General features: G+C 52.2%; 3 protein-coding genes; 1 reads left to right on the plus strand and 2 right to left on the minus strand.

Moving 5' to 3' along the window:
- Nucleotides 1-532: 532 nt before the first annotated feature.
- FFUJ_04564 (related to guanine deaminase) lies at nucleotides 533-1,980 on the minus strand (the record flags this gene model as incomplete). XM_023572135.1 has 2 exons in its annotated part: nucleotides 533-1,680; nucleotides 1,734-1,980. 2 exons carry the CDS (start codon nucleotides 1,978-1,980, stop codon nucleotides 533-535), a joined length of 1,395 nt encoding a protein of 464 aa, XP_023426319.1.
- A 747-nt stretch (nucleotides 1,981-2,727) lies between these two features.
- FFUJ_04563 (probable fatty-acyl-CoA synthase, beta subunit) lies at nucleotides 2,728-9,094 on the minus strand (the record flags this gene model as incomplete). XM_023572136.1 is given in 3 exon segments in its annotated part: nucleotides 2,728-3,845; nucleotides 3,897-5,232; nucleotides 5,237-9,094. Coding segments are annotated over 3 exon segments (6,312 nt in total).
- A 4,286-nt stretch (nucleotides 9,095-13,380) lies between these two features.
- FFUJ_04562 (probable fatty acid synthase, alpha subunit) lies at nucleotides 13,381-19,054 on the plus strand (the record flags this gene model as incomplete). XM_023572137.1 has 3 exons in its annotated part: nucleotides 13,381-13,900; nucleotides 13,958-18,894; nucleotides 18,944-19,054. The coding sequence occupies 3 exons, from the start codon at nucleotides 13,381-13,383 to the stop codon at nucleotides 19,052-19,054; spliced, it is 5,568 nt and encodes a 1,855-aa protein (XP_023426320.1).
- Between the last annotated feature and the right edge of the window lie 37 nt (nucleotides 19,055-19,091).

A 19,091-nucleotide genomic window follows, 5' to 3' on the forward strand; every position in this document is an offset into this window, starting at 1 on the left:
AGACACATCGAGGTCTCCCGGTTACGAGTGTCTGTCATTGGAGATGGTGTTTCGGCCATTATATGAGGGCTATGAACCATAACGGAGGAGGATGATTGGTCATTTTTGTGCGAGTATGGAGGATATATCAGTGAAGCCAAGACTTCACATGCGAATCGGATCTGTCGTGTTTTCTTCACATAAAGTGTGATGCCTCGGTTTGGTAGGCAGGAGTTATATTGATACACACAGTTAGTTAAAGCTAATACGCAAAAGTCAGTAGTGGCATGTACTTTCAGTGATGAAGTGACATGGAAAAGTGCAGAGTAACAATCCTGTGATGGCTTCGTAGCACGCCTCTTTTTATTAAGCCATGGCATATTAGGGCTGAATGAGTATGAAACCAAGTGAAACATTGACGCTGGTATCACGAGGGTAGACCGAGATCGTACTGCGCTGCTGCCGTACCAATAAATAGCATTGGTGTCAGTCTTCCTTATAAGATCTGAAACAACATAAGCAGTTTGTCTCGGCTCGTCTCTTTGTCCTCTGCCTATCTCACATGGACCGTTCTCCCTCTGACCCAGACCCTCTTGACATTCCTGTCATCTCCGTTAAACAGCCACTTTGCAATCTTCTCCTCCCAAGTTTCCCACCCGAAAACATTCACATTCCCGTCATCCTCCGCCAGACCATCCTCATCGACGCTTCCCAGACCTATCAACTGAGCATCCCACTCCATTCCCTCCTCGAACCCACCGATTCTATCAGCCAGTCCAACAACCTCTGCTCCGCCGCGAGTTGCAAGATACAGCACCTCTTCGACCGTCAACTTGCTCCGTTCCTTTTCCTCGTCCATTCCCATCGCCACGTGTCGACTCACGAGGGCTGCTTGACGTGCTGCTTCGAGAATGGAAGGGCTGTAGCCGCCGCTCATGTCTGTACCGAGGCCAACGGTAATCCCCTTGTCCCAGAGCCATCGAACGCGTGCAGAACCGCTTGTGAGTGAACTGTTGCTGCAGGGGCAATGTGAGATTTTGCTTCCCCGCTGTGCAATCAGCTTTGCCTCCGCTTCGGTCAAGTGAATCGCGTGTGCAAGAATCGTCCGAGTGGTAAGAAGACCGCAATCATCGTACAATTGCGTGTACGACTCCGACTCCGGAAACAGCTTTGCGACAAGTTCGACTTCTCCTTCGTTCTCGGAAACGTGTGTCTGGACAGGAAGATCCAGTTCCTTTTGGATCTTGGCCAGTCCCTTCATCGAATCGCTGGAGCAAGTTGGTGCAAATCGTGGTGTCAGCACCGGTGATACAAGTTTAAACTCTGGGTCGATCTTTTGAACATGTCGAATCGTCTGTCTCGTTTTCTCAAGGCCCTCTTCGACACTCTCATCGCGATAGTAGCTTGGGCACATGTCAGGGTTGTCCATACACACGCGTCCAACAAGAGCTCGTTGTCCTATCTCCAAGCAGAGATCAGCGAGAAGGTTCGTTGCTGCTACGTCAATGGTAGCATAGTAGGCCGCTGTTGTCGTTCCATGGGATAATGTCCGTCGAACACATGAGCCATATACTCGCTTTGCCTTGCTCAAGTCCTTTAGACTTGACTCTAGAGGGAATGTGTATTTCTCCAACCAGTCTAGGAGAGTAGTCTTTCCAAATATTCCCACATTCGGGTATTGAGATGCATGCACATGTGAGTCTGGTATTTCTGTCAGTGTGTGTTTCTTGGAAAGCAAATGCTGTATCACTCACCAACAAAGCCAGGGAAGAAGAACTGCCCAGGCTTCGCAATATGAACATCTACATCGCTGAGCTCCCAGTTCAGAGTTTCACGTAGTCTCTTTCCAATCTGCTCAGTACTGCCACCCTCTGTATCGACCTTGACAATTCTGCCCTCTCCATCAACACATACAATCGTATCATGCTGATAGTCAAGCTCTTTGGGGCTTTTGCTGGATATGAACGTCCCCACAAAGACTTGCTTCTTTAATCCCGCCATTGTAGATTCCTCTATATCTTGATCTCTCAAGTGTTGGCTGTGTTGTTGAACAAAAGGAGGTAAGATGCCAAGTGGGGATGATGTAATAGCGAACAGAACCGAAAGAAGAGAGAAACCCCGAGAACAAGGAGAACGAGTCTAAAACCCTTCGCCTTTGGGCATTATATACGAATTCATGAACACGTAAACTTATCTATGTTTGCGATATTGCTAGCGACCAAAGCGGACTTGATTCCCCCTGATAGGCCATCTCCACCACTTGTCCGTCTCCGGCCGTCGCCGGCAGCCGACCGCTACCGCTCGGAGCCACTGGGATCCAATGGTAGGGTGGTACAATCGCCGAGCCGAGGCATACCAATCAATGCCAGGTATTTCGCTATCTCGCCAATTATTTCCTACACGAGCTTCACCTGTACGACAGTACCAGGAGCGAAACAGCATCACAAGACTGCGTGCGCATCCTGAGCTTTCACAGGACGAGATATGTCACTCGATTTATGAACCAAATGTCATCATCAAACATTCAAAATTCTCTAAACTTGTAGCAAAAACAAACGCCCCTCTAGCTAAAGATAACAAGATACATCGTAATATACTCATGCCAGGATAACAATCCGGCCGGGAATCTGTAAACTCTCTTCGTGATCATCCATCCATCTCTAATCTTCCGTTACTTCATGTCTCTGCATGGTCCCTTTTCCTCTTTTTTTTATTATATTCCCCTTTCTCTTTTGTTTTCTAACTCGCTCAAGCAGCACGGCCAGAGCCTTCATACTCGCCACTGGAGCTGTCGCTACCCTCAACACCGTTGGTAGCGGTCTCATCCTGGTTATACTTGTCCCAGTTGGCCAACACTGCACCAATCTTGGGCGAGTTGGTCAGCTTGTACACATCCTCGAAGTACTCCTTGGTCAGCGCGAACGGCTTGGCCGTCACGTTGGGAATATACTTTCCAACCAACTTGGAGGGGTCGATGGATGTCTTGTTGATCTTCTTGAGCAAGAAAGATCGGAAAGGCTTGACACCAGATCGAAGGAAGGTCGAGTGGAAGGGCACATCAATACCACGTAGAGGAATGGTAGCGAAGCCACGCTCCAGCTCAAGAGGTGTGGGCTTGGCAAGAGTCTTCTCGGCACAGCCGCGGATGATCTCGCGGAGGTGTCCCTTGACCTCCTCGATGTTGTCCTTGACCTCTTCAATATCAATCTTCTGGATCTTGATAAAGTTGGTCACACCAGCAAGAGTGTCGAGCGCACGGAGATCACCAGCGCAAACATACTGCATATTGGCAATGTTGTAGTTGACAATTTCAAGGAGCCAGCCAGTCTCCTCAGCAATGTTGTCAACGACGAACTGGAGGGCGGCTTCGTTGAAGGTCTTGCTGATGCGGCTGGGGTTAACAGCGCACATGGAGTAGTTAGATCGGCCAGCAGCATCACGCTCGACGGCAACCTGCATGGTGAGACCACGGTAGAACACAACGGACACCAAACTCTCAATTGGCATGACCTCGGCAAGGGCAGCAAGGGCTGAGTATTCACCGAGAGAGTGACCAGCGAAGGTGCTGTTGTTGGGCACAAGTCCCTTGGCCTTCATGTCCTCAAAGCTGGCCTTCTCCATCAAGGTAAGGGCAGGCTGAGTGAACTGGGTGGCCGAGAGAAGACCAGTAGGGGAGCGGTAGGTGTATGAGGTAGTAGTCTCATCAATCTCCTTGAAAATCTTCTCGGACTTGATGCTACCGTCCGCAGCCACGGTCTCGAATGTCATCGCAATGTAGTTCTGGCGGATAGCCTTACCCCGGGGACCACCGAAGTGAATGGTGAGCTCCTTAGGGTTGTTCTTGACAATGTTGGTGATAGAGAAACCTGGGAAATATTAGCAGATGCACACTGATAGTACCGATTCATGAAACTCACCATAGGCGTCGAGGAGGTACTTGTCGGCGCGATCCCAGACCTCCTTGGCAACGGGACTGCTAGCGTACAACTCCATACCCATACCCTGTTCCTGAGAACCCTGTCCAGTGAAGACATAGGCAGTCACAGGCTGTTCAACCTCGGCCTCACCCTCGAGAACCTTGTCCTCGGTCTCCTTGTTGCGGACCTCAACCTTGATGATCTTGCGACCAGAGACCATGCCAGTGTGTTGAAGCTTAACCTCAAGCTCGTCGTTGGGCAGAACCATGCCAACAAGCGAGGCGTGGAAGCTTCGGACACGGCCAATGTTGTTCTCGGCGGCCCAGGTCTCGATCAAGCTTCGCACGGATGCACTAGAGTACATGCCATGGGTGATGGTGCCAGGGAGGTTGGCATAGCTGGAGAAGACACGAGAAACGTGAATGGGGTTGTAGTCACCGGACACACGAGCGTAATTCTCGTTGGAAGCAGGGGCTCGGAGGGCGAGAGGAGACTTGCCGCTGAGAGGGATGGAGTTCTCGAAGTTGATGGGCTGGTCGATAGGCTGGCCGTTGCGCTCGAGGTAATCAACAACGGGGTTACCATGAGACTCCCCTGTCTCATAGTCGACGCTGCCAACCTGGATGATCTCCTTGGTGGGGAGCTCAAGCAGAACCTGGCCGCGGGTCTCGATGCTGCTGAAGACAGCCTTGTTCTTGTAGCGAACCAAGCTTTGGAGACGGAAAGTCAGGGTCTGGCCAAGCAAGTCGATGTTCTGAGGAAGCTCGTCGACGGAGAACCACTGCTTGGATCGAAGGATAGCAACATCCTGGGTAGTGGCCAGGTGAAGCTGAATAGGAGTCTCAACCTTTCGTTGGAAGGTGTTCTCGTAGTCGGTGTAAGTACCACGGTACAAGAACTGGGAGGTGACCTCCATGACAGGCTTTCCATCACGGACGAGAGTGCCACAGACCTCAACCATCTTGCCAGCCTCCTGGTTGATGACAGCGTTGATCTGGGCAGTGGTGGAGACCTCATCTCCCTTCTTGAGAGGCTCGGCGCCGGGAATCATGCGGAACTGGTTGGAGAGATGGACAAGCTTCAGGAGGTCACCATCAATGGTGCGAGGGAAGATAGGCTTGGTAATGGCCTTCCAGCCGATAACAATGGCAAAGTCCATGGGAGCATAGACAGTCTTACCAGGTCGGTCAACAAAAGCCTCTCCGTGGTTGCCAACAGCGTGCACGAAATCGTTGATAGCCTCGCCAGTGATGGTAGTCTTACCGCCATCGAACTTAGCAGTAACATCAGCGTCGAGGTCGAGAGGCTCCTCTCCGAACCACGCCTTCCAGTAAAACTACCTTGATGCGGTCGTTGCGGCCCTCCATGACCTCACGGATAGGAGAGTATCCAGCCTCGGGGTGGTAGGTGAACTCCAGAGGCAGAGCAGCGGGCTTACCGAGAGCAGTGGTCTCCTTGATCATGTTGACCTGGATCTTGTTCTCACCGACGAGCTTAACCTCGATGACATCGATGTACTGGTTGTGACGGGGCTGCTCACGAACAACAATGGTAGTCTTGGAAGGATCATTGGGATAAGAGATCTCAACAAACAGACCACGAGAAGGAGCAAAGATGCGTCGGATAGGGTTGGTCTGGAACTTCTGGCCTTGAGCAACAACATCGGCCATGAGCAGAGCATGGCGCCAGTTGCGGTTGGGTCCAGCAAGCAAAGATAGCCATGAGTCGAGCTCAGGGAGGGTGGCAGCGGCAGACGATGACAAGCGATAGGTGTTCTTGTAGGTATCGTAGCTGACAGTCAAGCCCTCGACATCAAGAGGCATCTCGGGGTCAACGAGCTTACCACCAAAGTACTCGATGTAAGGGATGGTAGCCTTGTTGTTGCTGTAAAGATCCCGGGTAAGGTACTCAACATGAGACTCGTGGATGCCATCGAGGATAGACTTGATGGGTTGATCAATCTCAGTGGAGAACTTGGCAGCGGCAGGTCCCTGAAGGATGCAAGTTCGGCCAACATCTTGGCCAACGACGGCATCGAGATCCTCAGATTGCCACAGGGAGTCCTTCTTGAAGTAGAACTCGAAGTTGTCGTCAAAGACAGGGATGAAAGTGACAGGCTTCTGAGTGGGGCGCATGCACATGATAAGGAAGTGCTGAACATCCTGGGCGTTGATGATCTGGGTCTCGGCATCAGGGTAGGCAGCGAGGATACGGTCAATCACCTCGAAAGGCTCGTTGAGCTCCGAGTAGCTCTGGAGAAGAGAGGCTTTGCCAGGGGTGGTGGTCAAACGCTCCTCAAGACGGTGAATATAGTCACCGACGAGAACAGTGTAGGAGCGGTCAATCCAGCGAGACTGGTGCTTGACGTAGAGGAGCTCGACAAGACGACGGAGGACATCAGCATAGGTCATGTCGTCAAGGTCACAGGCCTTGCCCTCCTTGTTGCGGCCAAACCAAACCTTCTGGCAGTCGTCGTTCAGCTTCTTGATGATGTAGTCCTTGTTCTTGTTGAGCTCAGCAACTCGCTTCTCCTTGGGGAGACTGAAGATCTTCTGGTCCATCTCGGCCCAGAAGCGAACTCCACGAGTGGCAAGCTTGTGGATAGGCTCACCCATCTCAGATCGAACGGTGAGAACACCACCAGCTGGTCCCTTGTAGGTCTGCTCCCACTCGCTGTCCTCAAGACCAGGTGCGGCGACAATAGCCTCCTTGGCCGCCTTGCTGGTGTGAGCCTCCTTGGCAACCATCATGCGGCTACCGAACAAGCAACCATCGAAGGGCATGGGAGGATAACCGTATTTCTTGGCCCAGTCACCAGTAATGTAGGGGTAGGTGTCATCCGCACCACCGAAACCACTACCAGCAACAAGGATAATGTTCTCCTGTCGTCGGATACGGCCGTACATCTGGAGGATAGGCTGGTGGAAATCCTCGAAAGAGTGATGACCACCACCACGGCCACCAGTCCACTGAAGCATGACAGGGAAATGGGGGTTGGCCTTGGCGATATTGATAACAGCCTGGATGGCATCGACGGAACCGGGCTTGAAGCTGATGTGCTTAAGGCCTAGGGTCTCGATGTACTCCTGGGCGACCTCGATAGAGGGAACACCAGCACCAATAGTAAGGCCCTCAATAGGGACACCCTCAGATCGAAGCTTGCCGATCAAGGGAATCTGCCAGGCCATAGCACGGGGATTGACATAGATCAGGTTGACGGAAATACCACGACCAGCGGGGATGGCCTTCTCGATCTTGGTGATAGCATCGGTCATCATGGGGCCAATGAAGTAACCACCGCCAGCAAGTTCGATGTGGTATCCAGCATTCATGGTAGCGGCAACGAAATCCCAGGGGACGGTAGCGGGAGTCATGCCGGCAACAACGATGGGAGGGAGACCAAGGAGACGACTCATCTTGGTATCAAGGTAAGTTCGGCCACTCTTATTGGTGACAAGCTTGGGGCCGAACTCCTTAACCCAGTCAATGGCATATTTGACGGCGTTCTCCTCATCTCTATCGAAGAGCTCAGCCTTGTAGCCGAGGTCGTTCATGCCACCATCGACAGTACCAGCCAAGATGACACGAACGCCAGTTCCCTCCTTGTTTCGGCTTGTCAGAACACCGAGGCCAGAAACACCACCAGGGCCAAAATCAAGAATGTGGGTGGCATCAGGGAAAACAGTAGCCTTCTCCCAGTTCACAGGATCACGAGTGATCAAACGGACAAGAGCGGGAACAATGTTGCCCTTGACCTCTTCTCGGAGATCTTTGCCAGTGTTGGTATCAAACACGGCAATTCCGAGATCACTGGAGTCAATTGAGATATCCTTGAGATCCTCATCAATCATGGCGGTAGCCTCGGCGAGGTACTTGCTGTGAAAAGGTGCGGTGATGGGCAGGAATCGGTTGGCGAAGCGAACCTTTCGCTCTGTGTAGGGAATGCGGTTCTGATCCAGGCCAACAGGGGCCTTGACCTTGCGCAGCTGAGCGTTAAGACCGTAGAGGGAGGTTGGGGGTCCTGTCACGACCAGGTTCCGTGGGCTGTTAATGAGAGAGATGCTGATGTGACGGTCCTCGGGGAGGTAGTGGTTAGTAGCATCGATATGCTTCTGAACCTCAGCCTGAGGAAGATCTCGAATGCTAAGCATAGGAGTGGGTGCACCCTCGCCGTGCTCTTGTGACTCGCGAAGCATGGTAGGGGTCATGGAGGTGATGGGGAATGCCTGCTGGCTTCGTGTTCCGATCCAGAAAAGCATGGTAAGAACAGAGCTGGTAATGTCTCTCCACGAGTCCCAAGAGTCGGCAGCAGCAGTTGCAGCGGCCATGACAATACCTTGGGAGTGGCCAGTGGAACCAGTGATTCTCTCGCGCAGCATACCAGGATGCACACCAAGAACCTTACATGTCACCTCATAATGGGCAAGCTGGACAAGGCCAATAAGAGGGAAGCTGACGGGTGCCGAAATGAGATAATCGACATCGGGAGTAGAGTCCTGGTGATGAAGCCAGTTCATGATATCAAGACCCTTGGGGAACATCTTCTCGGCCTTGGGGTTCTTGGAGAGAGTCTGGAGCAGCTCAGCTGAGCGGGTGATAAGATCACCGACAAAGCTTGAGTACGTCTTGAAGATCTCTCGGAGTTCCTCGAAATACTCTTCAATGTTACCCTGACCGCCGAAAATTGTGTAGATTTCGGCGTCACCATCCTCAGCTGCTCGGAAAAGGGCTGAAGCGTGGGGCTTGATCGGTCGGTTGCACACAGCACGAGCGGTGTAGTAGCTGCGGATGAAGTCGAGCTTCTTAGACTCAATGCCAGGCAAACTGGCAGCAATGGCGTGAGCTTCATTGCCACGGAGGAAATGGCGCTCGAACTCGTTGAGAACGAGCTTCAGGACCTCCTCGTAGGAGCCTTGCTCATCATCTTCACCCTCATCAACCTCGTGAGCAATGAGGCCAAGGTATCTGGCGACCAGGTCGGGAACGGATGATGGCTCGTCATCCTGGGCAAGCTCGTCGGTGGCTTCGGGAAGAGTAGCGACAAACTTGTCTTTCAACTGAGAGGCGTGGAAATGGAGGTTGGTGGGAATGAGAAAAGAGGTCTCGAGAGAGCCGTGGGAGAGAGTCAATGGCCGAAGAGAAGCGCTAGATCTGGGGGTGGAAATGCCCGTTTGAGGGCCTTGACCGGCGCCGTACATGATGAGTGAAGGGTATCGAAGAAATCTGCAGTGGCGAGCAAAAGCGAACGGTTAGTTTGCAATTGGCGGTTGAGACACTTCTCGGGGGGGGTTCGGTGGTCACAAACCTATCAATTCAAGTCGTAACACACCAGAAATAAGATCTGATGCTTTCCCCAAGGACGCTGGTGAGAAGAAACCGGCGGTCCTGATTTGCGTGAAGGCTGGCTGGTCCCCTGAAAGGTGGGAGGGGTTAGAAATTAGTAGAGAATAGCTTTAGAGTCGGTGGAGCGCAGCGCGGCACAAGACAAGACAACACCAGCCAGGCGCAAAGGGGATGTAGGGAGGGAGGAAGAAGGAAATGAGGATGGTGATGGAAGAGGAAGATGAAGATGGACAATCTCAAGAAGGAAGAGTCGGAAGAAGAGGTCTAAGAGGGATTCAGAAATGGTCCCGGCCACGGTATAAGTCAAGACGAGAAAAATCGAGCTTGTACCGGTAGCCGACTAGGGATTGGATTGGATTGAGTTGTCGAGGGTGTGGTTGAAGCACCTGGAGTCTTGGAGGGGCCGCCTCAATGAACTGGAGTAACAGGCCAAAATTTCAGTTCTGTTGGGGATATGGAGGGGTACGTATCCTGGCATTGTTTTTTCTACGAGGTGCACTGTAGGGAAGGCAGCTTTTTACTCCCCCTCCACAATCCGGGCTATCTTAGTGAAGAAGCGCATCCACCTCCCGCCGTTGTGAGACCGCGAGAGCCATTGGCATGCACCACATTGGCGGTTCGCTTGATCCGCTGGGACCCCACGACATCAGACACGCCCCTTGCTGCATGACGCTCCTTGCCAAAGAGGGACAAGGGGACCATCATTTGCAGGGTTTGGGTTGGGAAGAAGGTCAACGAAGGTGAAGGGTCCTGGCCAAGGTACCGGTACTTGTATACCGCATTTCCACTGGCAACAACCCATTGCTTCTGCCTCTAGAGAGAGGGCCGGGTGACTTCGGGCAAAATTACTCCCAGCCACTATTCTCCAAGGATTCGATCTGGAGGGCTGGACCAGCATTCTGGAGCCATACTGGAGCATCTGTTTGTTCTTGGTGCGCCTGTGAGGCTGCTGTTGAGTTATGGTTGCAGCAAGCGGGTGGGCGGAAGGCTGATGCTGAATTTTGATGGGAAGTCAATTCGTCCGCTTCGGAACAACAGGATCCTCCCTGCAGACCAGGAGTTTGATCCTATTGATCTGGATCTGATCCTTAACTTTGATCGCACTATCATTGCCACGGACGATGTGGCCAAGCTTGTTGGATGGGTTGCACTCAACTTATTAACTCAATTCCTTATACGAATGAGTTCCTATCTATCTCCGACAACTATATGCAACCGTACCAAGCCATCGAATGATTGAGTTGTCATCATTGTCCCTCAGCAATCTTGAAAGTCGGATCTTCTGCAAATGTTTCGTCATACCTCAATCAATTCTCCTCAACTATTTTCGCTACCAATTATTTCGGCTTTTCGGGTATGCTAAGGACATTCACAGTCGCCGCCTACCCGGGACTATCGTGAACTTATTTGTCTCAATGTAGTATGAACAGAAAATTCGTCTTCGGGGTGGCCATTGACAATTGATGGATTTCTTTTCAAGTTAACACCTAGTAGTAAAGAGTGGCCAAAGCTGATCTCACACTACTAAAACTAACAATCTGCAAATAATCATCTGGCTGTTCAGCTTGGGGAACCATCATGAATCAGTGGTTGTTTTTCACGTCTGTCCATCGCCCAGCCTTTTCCAGCCCAGGTCAAGTGTTGTATCAGTTAGTGGAAAGTACCTAGGTACATCTACTCAGCTCGGGAGTTTCGTGGGCCTCCCGTGTGGCTCCACTCCACTTTGAAAGACAAGCATCAACGTCCACTTCCAATCTCAGCAAACAGCTTTCAGATGGGGTTTGATTCAACATGAGCTGTTATAGGCCTCCAGTGACTCTGAACAGACATAGTTTGAATGGCATGGGTAGCAATTCCTGATCCTTGATCCTGAAATGATCCCAAACCTAACAGTGCACACCATCATGAGAAGTCATGACTCCATCCTATGTTCGCCGACTCATGAGAGAAAATTTGTGCCTCCCTCCACCGCCTGGTCAACGCCTCACTCACATCCCCAACTTCCCCTACCAACAATGATTCGGCCCCCCACATTCTCCGTCAAAGCATCGACTTCCGGCTCATGGTGGGGTTAGGTTATATGTATTGATCACTATCCAAGTCTCTTACGCGTAAAGAGGTATCAAAGGCAGGAAAGAAAACTCAACACCTTGGTCCTATTTGACCAAAAGACCTACGCAACTTAGCATAAGCTTAGAATAAATTTTGCTGAGTTTATTCTGACACCCTTTATCAAGGTCCGATACTTTCTTACTCCCCAAGGAGTACATACACTACTAGAGTACCTTTTGCGATGTGTGACCTCGAGTCGGCTCGCTTCGGTGAGTTACTGGTGGCTTGTAAATGGAACTGGGACGTGTGCCATTGAGGACCGAAAGGATTGTTATTTGACCTTCCTTGACTGCTTGACCCTTATCCCTGGGCGGCATGGCGTCTGTAGATCTCGTTTCGGTTTCCATGCACCAACGGTTGTGGCTATCCGCAGTGGTTTCTGAGAGGTGCAGATAAGAGCCGCAAACATCACAGTGACTTAGACAACGAACGTTTCAGCAAGTCAACCTAACTCTATTATCCAACGATGGCTTATTAGAGACAGTAAGCATGGAATGGCAGCTCAACTTCTCGACAAATTGTTGCATACAAGAGGAGTTCGGATTTGCGGAAACCGACGGACAAACGAGTAGACTCGACGTTGAAATGTATCGGTACCTAGCCGAGTACATTGAGCCGGACACCTAGGATGGCAGTTCAGAAAGACGCGAAATTACATTGACAAATGGAACCACCTAGAGTTATTGCCTGGCATCTTCGAAATTTCAACGAGTTCATCACCACCATCGGAATCAAACATCTTCAAGACTTTGAATTATATGGCACTCCATAACTCTAGTAACAGCCCTCCTAAGGTTCATTGGGGAACACCTGACCTAGTACCCTATCCAGCTTCAATGAAATACATCTTACCTGGACCACTCAACCTTCACTATCCTCGCTTATTCCTACGAGCTCTGACTGGTAGCAGGGACCATCTGTCATAGCCTTAGACCCCTGGGGTTGATATTAATGACCCGTGTGATGTCTGTCGTCACCTTGCCTTTGATATTCCGAGATGGAGCCTATTCTTATCGTTGCTGGGCCCAGAACTTAATTGTCGACCAGTAGATAACAGAATCGAGAATGCAACATAAGCAAGCCGCTCGGCCGAGTTATCAGTGGCTCATGAAGGCAAAGCCATAAAGAAGATAGCCAGCCAAACCAGTTATCTCCATCTCAGTTCATCGATGTTGATGGTGCCCCAAAAGGTCGGTTTCTGGGGAAGATGCTCCCCTGGACGCCCCTGGCTGGTGCACGCCTACGGTGTTCAACCATACTCGGATAGGCATAGCGCTGGAATATGGTTGAGGAGCGGGCTGCACGCCAAGGACCCGCCGCCATGTGTGGCTCGGGGATGTTCCAATGTTCCACTCAAGAGAAAGTACCGGATACTCAACCGTGCTACAGCGGGAGCGAGCGTACAGAGTGCCCTGTAAGGGTCTCGATGTACCGACATCTGCTCTTCCAGCAGGTACTGTACAAGGCGCCAATTGTCCGGTGGAGGGGGGGCCAACTTAGGAGAGAACAGGTCGGGGTGTGGCCTAGAGCTTCCCCCAATTTTTTTTTCACTCGACGACTTTTTGGTGGGCCAGTCGTTCAACAATCGGCTGCTCCCTCGCAAGTCGGTTACAGTCGTGATTACCTATTCGTACGGGCCATCCGCATCCATTGAATGTTTTTGGCTTGATCCTTCAGCTCTGTCTCTTCTCTAATTCCTCCCATTGCTTCTCGCTGGTTGGCAGAACGGATTTTCACCTTTGGCCTTCATATTCATAGACTCTCCGGCCACTTTCTTCTGCCTCCATCATCCTTCTCATTCTCCTTCCCCCCCTCCTCCCCTTCTTTCCATCTCCCCGCCAGCTGCCTTCAGCTTGGGAGTTCATTACGACGGTTCCATCTTCTCTTTACGTTGGGGTTAAGCGGGCCCCTAGTACATTCACCGTCAATTCGACCATCGTCTTGCACCAATTCTAGGTTGCCATAGCCAGTCCGCGCTTTTCGAGATACCCCTTCTTTCAAATCCTCTCACGACCTAATACCACCAAAAATGCGTCCCGAAGTTGAGCAAGAGCTTGCTCACACGCTGCTCGTTGAATTGCTCGCATACCAATTTGCTTCTCCTGTTAGATGGATTGAGACTCAAGATGTGTTCCTCGGTGAGAGGACCGCTGAGCGAGTCGTGGAAATTGGTCCTGCCGATACTCTTGGTGTCATGGCTAAGCGAACCTTGAAGTCCAAGTACGAAGCCTACGATGCCGCCAAGTCCGTTCAGCGAAATATCCTCTGCTATAACAAGGATGCTAAGGAGATCTACTATGATGTTGATCCCGTGGAAGAGGAACCTGAGCCTGCGGCTGCTTCCTCTAGTGATGCCCCTGCAGCCCCTGCGGCCGCTGCCGCTGCTCCCGCTGCTGCAGCTGCACCCGCTCCCAGTTCAGGTCCTGTCGCCCAAGTTGCCGATGAGCCTGTACAGGCTGTTGACATTGTTCGCGCCCTCATTGCGCAAAAGCTCAAGAAGCCTCTCCTCGAGGTTCCTCTCAGCAAGGCCATTAAGGACCTTGTCGGTGGTAAGTCAGATTGAGTCCTTAGCAATTGATATATTATTAACGATATTTCCTGCACAGGCAAATCCACCCTTCAGAACGAGATTCTCGGTGATCTTGGAAAGGAATTCGGTTCCACCCCTGAGAAGCCCGAAGACACACCTCTCGATGAGCTTGGTGCATCCATGCAAGCCACTTTTGATGGCAACCTCGGCAAGCAATCACTGTCCTTGATTGCTCGACTTATCTCATCCAAGATGCCTGGTGGTTTCAATATCACAGCCGCCCGAAAATATCTCGAGAGTCGATGGGGTCTTGGACCTGGCCGACAAGATGGTGCTCTGCTTCTCGCCCTCACAATGGAGCCTCCTGCGCGACTAGGCTCTGAGGGCGATGCCAAGGCCTTCTTTGACAGCGTCGCCAACAAGTATGCCACCAATGCCGGCATCAGTCTGTCTACAGCTACGGCGGCTGGCCCCGCGGGCGGCTCTAGCGGCGGCATGATGATGGATCCTGCTGCTATTGATGCCCTCACCAAGGACCAGCGTGCCCTCTTCAAGCAACAATTAGAGCTTCTCGCTCGATACCTCAAGATCGACCTTCGTGAGGGTGAGAAGGCTCACCTCAACTCCCAGAAATCCGAGAAGGTTTTGCAAGCCCAGCTTGATCTCTGGACTGCTGAGCATGGTGACTTTTATGCCTCTGGTATCGAGCCTGTCTTCACCCCCCTCAAGGCCCGAACCTACGATTCATCATGGAACTGGGCTCGCCAGGACGCTCTCAGCATGTACTTCGACATCATCTTCGGTCGTCTCCAGGCTGTTGATCGTGAGATTGTTAGCCAGTGCATTCGTCTCATGAACCGATCCAACCCCAAGCTCCTCGACTTCATGCAGTATCATATCGACAACTGTCCCACTGAGCGAGGTGAGACTTACAAGCTTGCCCAGGAGCTCGGACAGCAGCTTCTCGAGAACTGCAAGGATGTTCTTGATGTCGCCCCTGTGTACAAGGATGTTTCCCTCCCTACCGGACCCAGGACAACAGTCGACGCCCGGGGCAACCTCAACTACGAGGAAGTCCCGCGTGCCAGCTGTCGCAAGCTCGAGCATTATGTCCAGCAAATGGCCGAGGGAGGCAAGATCTCTGAGTACGGCAACCGCACCAAGGTCCAGAGCGATCTTTCTCGCATCTACAGACTCATCAAGCAGCAGCACAAGCTGTCCAAGACTTCTCAGCTTGAGATCAAGAGCCTTTATGGCGAGGTCCTTCGCTCGCTTGCCATGAACGAGAGCCAGATCCTTCCCAAGGACAACAAGGGCCGAAAGGTTCTGAAGAACAGCCAGAGCAAGGGTAAGGTCGAGACCATTCCCTTCCTTCACCTCAAGAAGAAGGGTCTCCATGGCTGGGACTACAGCAAGAAGCTTACCGGCGTGTACCTCAACTGCCTTGAGGATGCTGCCAAGTCTGGTGTCACCTTCCAGGACAAGCACGTTCTCATGACTGGTGCTGGTGCCGGTTCTATCGGCGCCGAGGTCCTTCAGGGTCTCATCAGCGGTGGCGCTAAGGTCATTGTCACCACCAGCCGCTTCTCCCGCGAGGTCACCGAGTATTACCAGGCCATGTACACCCGCTATGGCTCTCGCGGCTCCCAGATTGTCGTTGTTCCCTTCAATCAGGGTAGCAAGCAAGACGTTGAAGCCCTCGTCGAGTACATCTATGATACCAAGGAGGGTCTTGGCTGGGATCTCGACTTCATCGTTCCTTTCGCTGCTATCCCCGAGAATGGTCGCGAGATTGACAGCATTGATTCCAAGTCTGAGCTTGCCCATCGTATCATGCTTACCAACCTTGTTCGTCTCCTCGGATGCGTCAAGGCCCAAAAGACTGAGCGTGGCTTCGAGACCCGACCTGCTCAGGTTGTTCTGCCCCTTTCTCCCAACCACGGCACCTTCGGTAATGACGGTCTTTACTCCGAGTCCAAGCTTGGCCTCGAGACTCTCTTCAACAGATGGCACTCCGAGAGCTGGGCCAACTACCTCACCATTTGCGGTGCGGTCATTGGCTGGACCCGAGGAACTGGTCTCATGTCTGGTAACAACATCGTTGCCGAGGGCGTTGAGGCGTTCGGCGTCCGCACTTTCTCTCAGCAGGAGATGGCTTTCAACCTTCTTGGTCTCATGTCTCCCACTTTGGTTGATCTGTGCCAGAATGAGCCTGTCTTTGCTGACCTAAACGGTGGTCTGCAGTTCATTCCTAACCTGAACGAGACCATGACCAAGCTCCGCAAGGATATCATGGAGACTAGCGAGGTCCGCCGTGCTGTTGCCAAAGAGAGTGCCATTGAGAATACTATTGTCAATGGTGCCGCCTCCGAGGTTCTTTACAAGAAGAAGACAATTGATCCTCGTGCCAACATCAAGCTTGACTTCCCCAACCGACCTGACTGGAAGACCGACATTGAGCCACTCAACGAGAATCTTAAAGGCATGGTTGACCTGGAGAAGGTTGTTGTGGTCACTGGATTTGCTGAAGTTGGTCCTTGGGGTAACTCTCGAACTCGATGGGAGATGGAGGCCTATGGCGAATTCTCCTTGGAGGGTTGCGTTGAGATGGCTTGGATCATGGGTCTCATCAAGAACCACAATGGTCTTATCAAGGGTAAGCCTTACTCCGGCTGGGTTGACGCCAAGACTGGTGAGCCCATCGACGACAAGGACGTCAAGCCCAAGTATGAGAAGTATGTTCTTGAGCACTCTGGTATTCGTCTGATCGAGCCTGAGCTGTTCGAGGGCTACGACCCCAACAAGAAGCAGCTGCTTCACGAGGTCGTCATTGAGGAGGATCTTGAGCCCTTCGAGGCCTCTAAAGAGACTGCCGAGGAGTTCAAGCGTGAGCACGGTGACAAGGTTGAGGTCTTCGAGATCCCGGATAGCGGCGAGTACATCATTCGCCTCAGGAAGGGTGCCTCTCTCTGGATCCCCAAGGCACTTCGCTTCGATCGTCTCGTCGCTGGTCAGATCCCCACTGGTTGGGACCCCAAGCGATATGGTGTTCCTGAGGATATCGTCTCCCAAGTTGACCCTGTCACACTGTTCCTTCTTGTGTCTACTGCCGAGGCTCTCCTTTCTTGTGGTATCACCGACCCCTACGAGTTCTACAAGTACGTCCACGTCTCCGAAGTTGGTAACTGTGTTGGTTCCGGTATGGGTGGAGCCGCCGCTCTCCGCGACATGCACCGCACTCGTTTCCTCGACCAGCCAGTGCAGAACGACATTCTCCAAGAGTCTTTCATCAACACCATGGCTGCCTGGGTTAACATGTTGTTGATGTCCTCTTCTGGACCCATCAAGACCCCTGTCGGTGCTTGTGCTACCGCTGTTGAGTCCATTGACACCGGTTATGAGACCATCATGGAGGGTAAGGCTCGCGTCTGCTTTGTCGGTGGCTTCGATGATCTCGGTGAGGAAGGCTCTTATGAATTCGCCAACATGAAGGCCACCAGCAACACTGTTGACGAGTTTGCCCATGGACGTACTCCTAAGGAGATGTCTCGTCCTACCACTACTACCCGAAACGGATTCATGGAGTCTCAGGGTTGCGGTATCCAGGTCATCATGACTGCCAAGCTTGCCCTTGACATGGGTGTCCCCATCCACGGCATCGTTGCCCTGACCACCACTGCTTCTGACAAGATTGGCCGTTCCGTTCCCGCTCCAGGCCAGGGTGTTCTTACCACAGCTCGCGAGAACCCTGGCAAGTTCCCTTCGCCTCTTCTCGACATCAACTACCGACGCCGCCAGATCGAGCGTCGCAAGAAGACTATCAAGCAATGGCAAGAGTCGGAGCTTGAGTATGTTCATGACGAGATTGATGCCATGAAGTCTCAGGGTGCTTCCTTTGACGAGAAGGAGTATGCCGCGGACCGCTTCGCTCACATTGAGAAAGAAGCTGCCCGACAGGAGAAGGAGCTTCTCCGCAGCATGGGCAACAACTTCTGGAAGAGCGATCCTAGCATCGCCCCTCTGCGCGGTGCCCTCGCCACATGGGGTCTCACTGTCGACGATATCGGTGTTGCCTCGTTCCACGGAACCTCTACCAAGGCCAATGATAAGAACGAGTCCAATGTCATCTGCCAGCAGCTTCGCCATCTTGGTCGCAAGAAGGGCAACGCTGTCTTGGGTATCTTCCAGAAGTACCTCACTGGTCACCCCAAGGGTGCTGCTGGCGCTTGGATGATGAACGGTTGTCTCCAGGTCCTCGACACCGGTCTTGTTCCTGGAAACCGCAACGCCGACAACGTTGATCCCGTCATGGAGCAGTACGACCTCATCGTCTACCCCAGCCGCAGCATCCAGACCGACGGTGTCAAGGCCTTCTCCGTTACCTCTTTCGGTTTCGGACAGAAGGGTGCTCAGGCCATTGGTGTCCACCCTAAGTACCTGTTTGCTACTCTTGATGAGAAGACCTACGCCGAATACTGCGCCAAGGTCGATGCTCGCCAGAAGAAGGCCTACCGATACTTCCACGATGGCTTCATCAACAACAAGCTGTTCGTCGCCAAGAACAACTCTCCTTACTCTGACGACCAGCTCAGCAAGGTTCTTCTCAACCCTGATGCTCGTGTCTCTGAGGACAAGAAGTCATCTGAGCTGAAGTATGCACCTGACTTCATGAAGAAGTCAGAGAAGGTTGTTTCATCAGCCAAGGCTAAGGAGACTGAGCAAGTCATGGAAGCTCTGGCCCTCAAGGTCACAAACAAGAACAGCCAGGTTGGCGTTGATGTTGAAGACATTGCCGCTGTCAACATCGACAACGACACTTTCGTCGAGCGTAACTTTACCGCTAACGAGATCTCCTACTGCCGCCAAGCTCCCAGCCCCCAGAGCTCTTTCGCCGGCCGCTGGAGTGCCAAGGAGGCTGTATTCAAGTCTCTTGGCGTCGCCAGTCAAGGCGCTGGTGCCGCTATGAAGGACATTGAGATTGTCAAGGGAGAGAACGGTGCCCCCACTGTTTCTGTAAGTCACCTTTATTCGAGTCAAACACGCAAGATGCTAACATTCATAGCTTCACGGTGAGGCTGCTGCTGCCGCCAAGAAGGCCGGTGTGAAGGATATCACACTGTCCATCTCACACTCTGATAGCCAGGCTATCGCTGTGGCTGTTGCCAACTTTTAAGTGAATATAATGAGAAGGACGGGCTGGACGGGTTTAC

This window comes from Fusarium fujikuroi, chromosome FFUJ_chr02, assembly GCF_900079805.1.
Source record: "Fusarium fujikuroi IMI 58289 draft genome, chromosome FFUJ_chr02".
Classification (NCBI taxonomy): Eukaryota; Fungi; Ascomycota; class Sordariomycetes; order Hypocreales; family Nectriaceae; genus Fusarium; species Fusarium fujikuroi.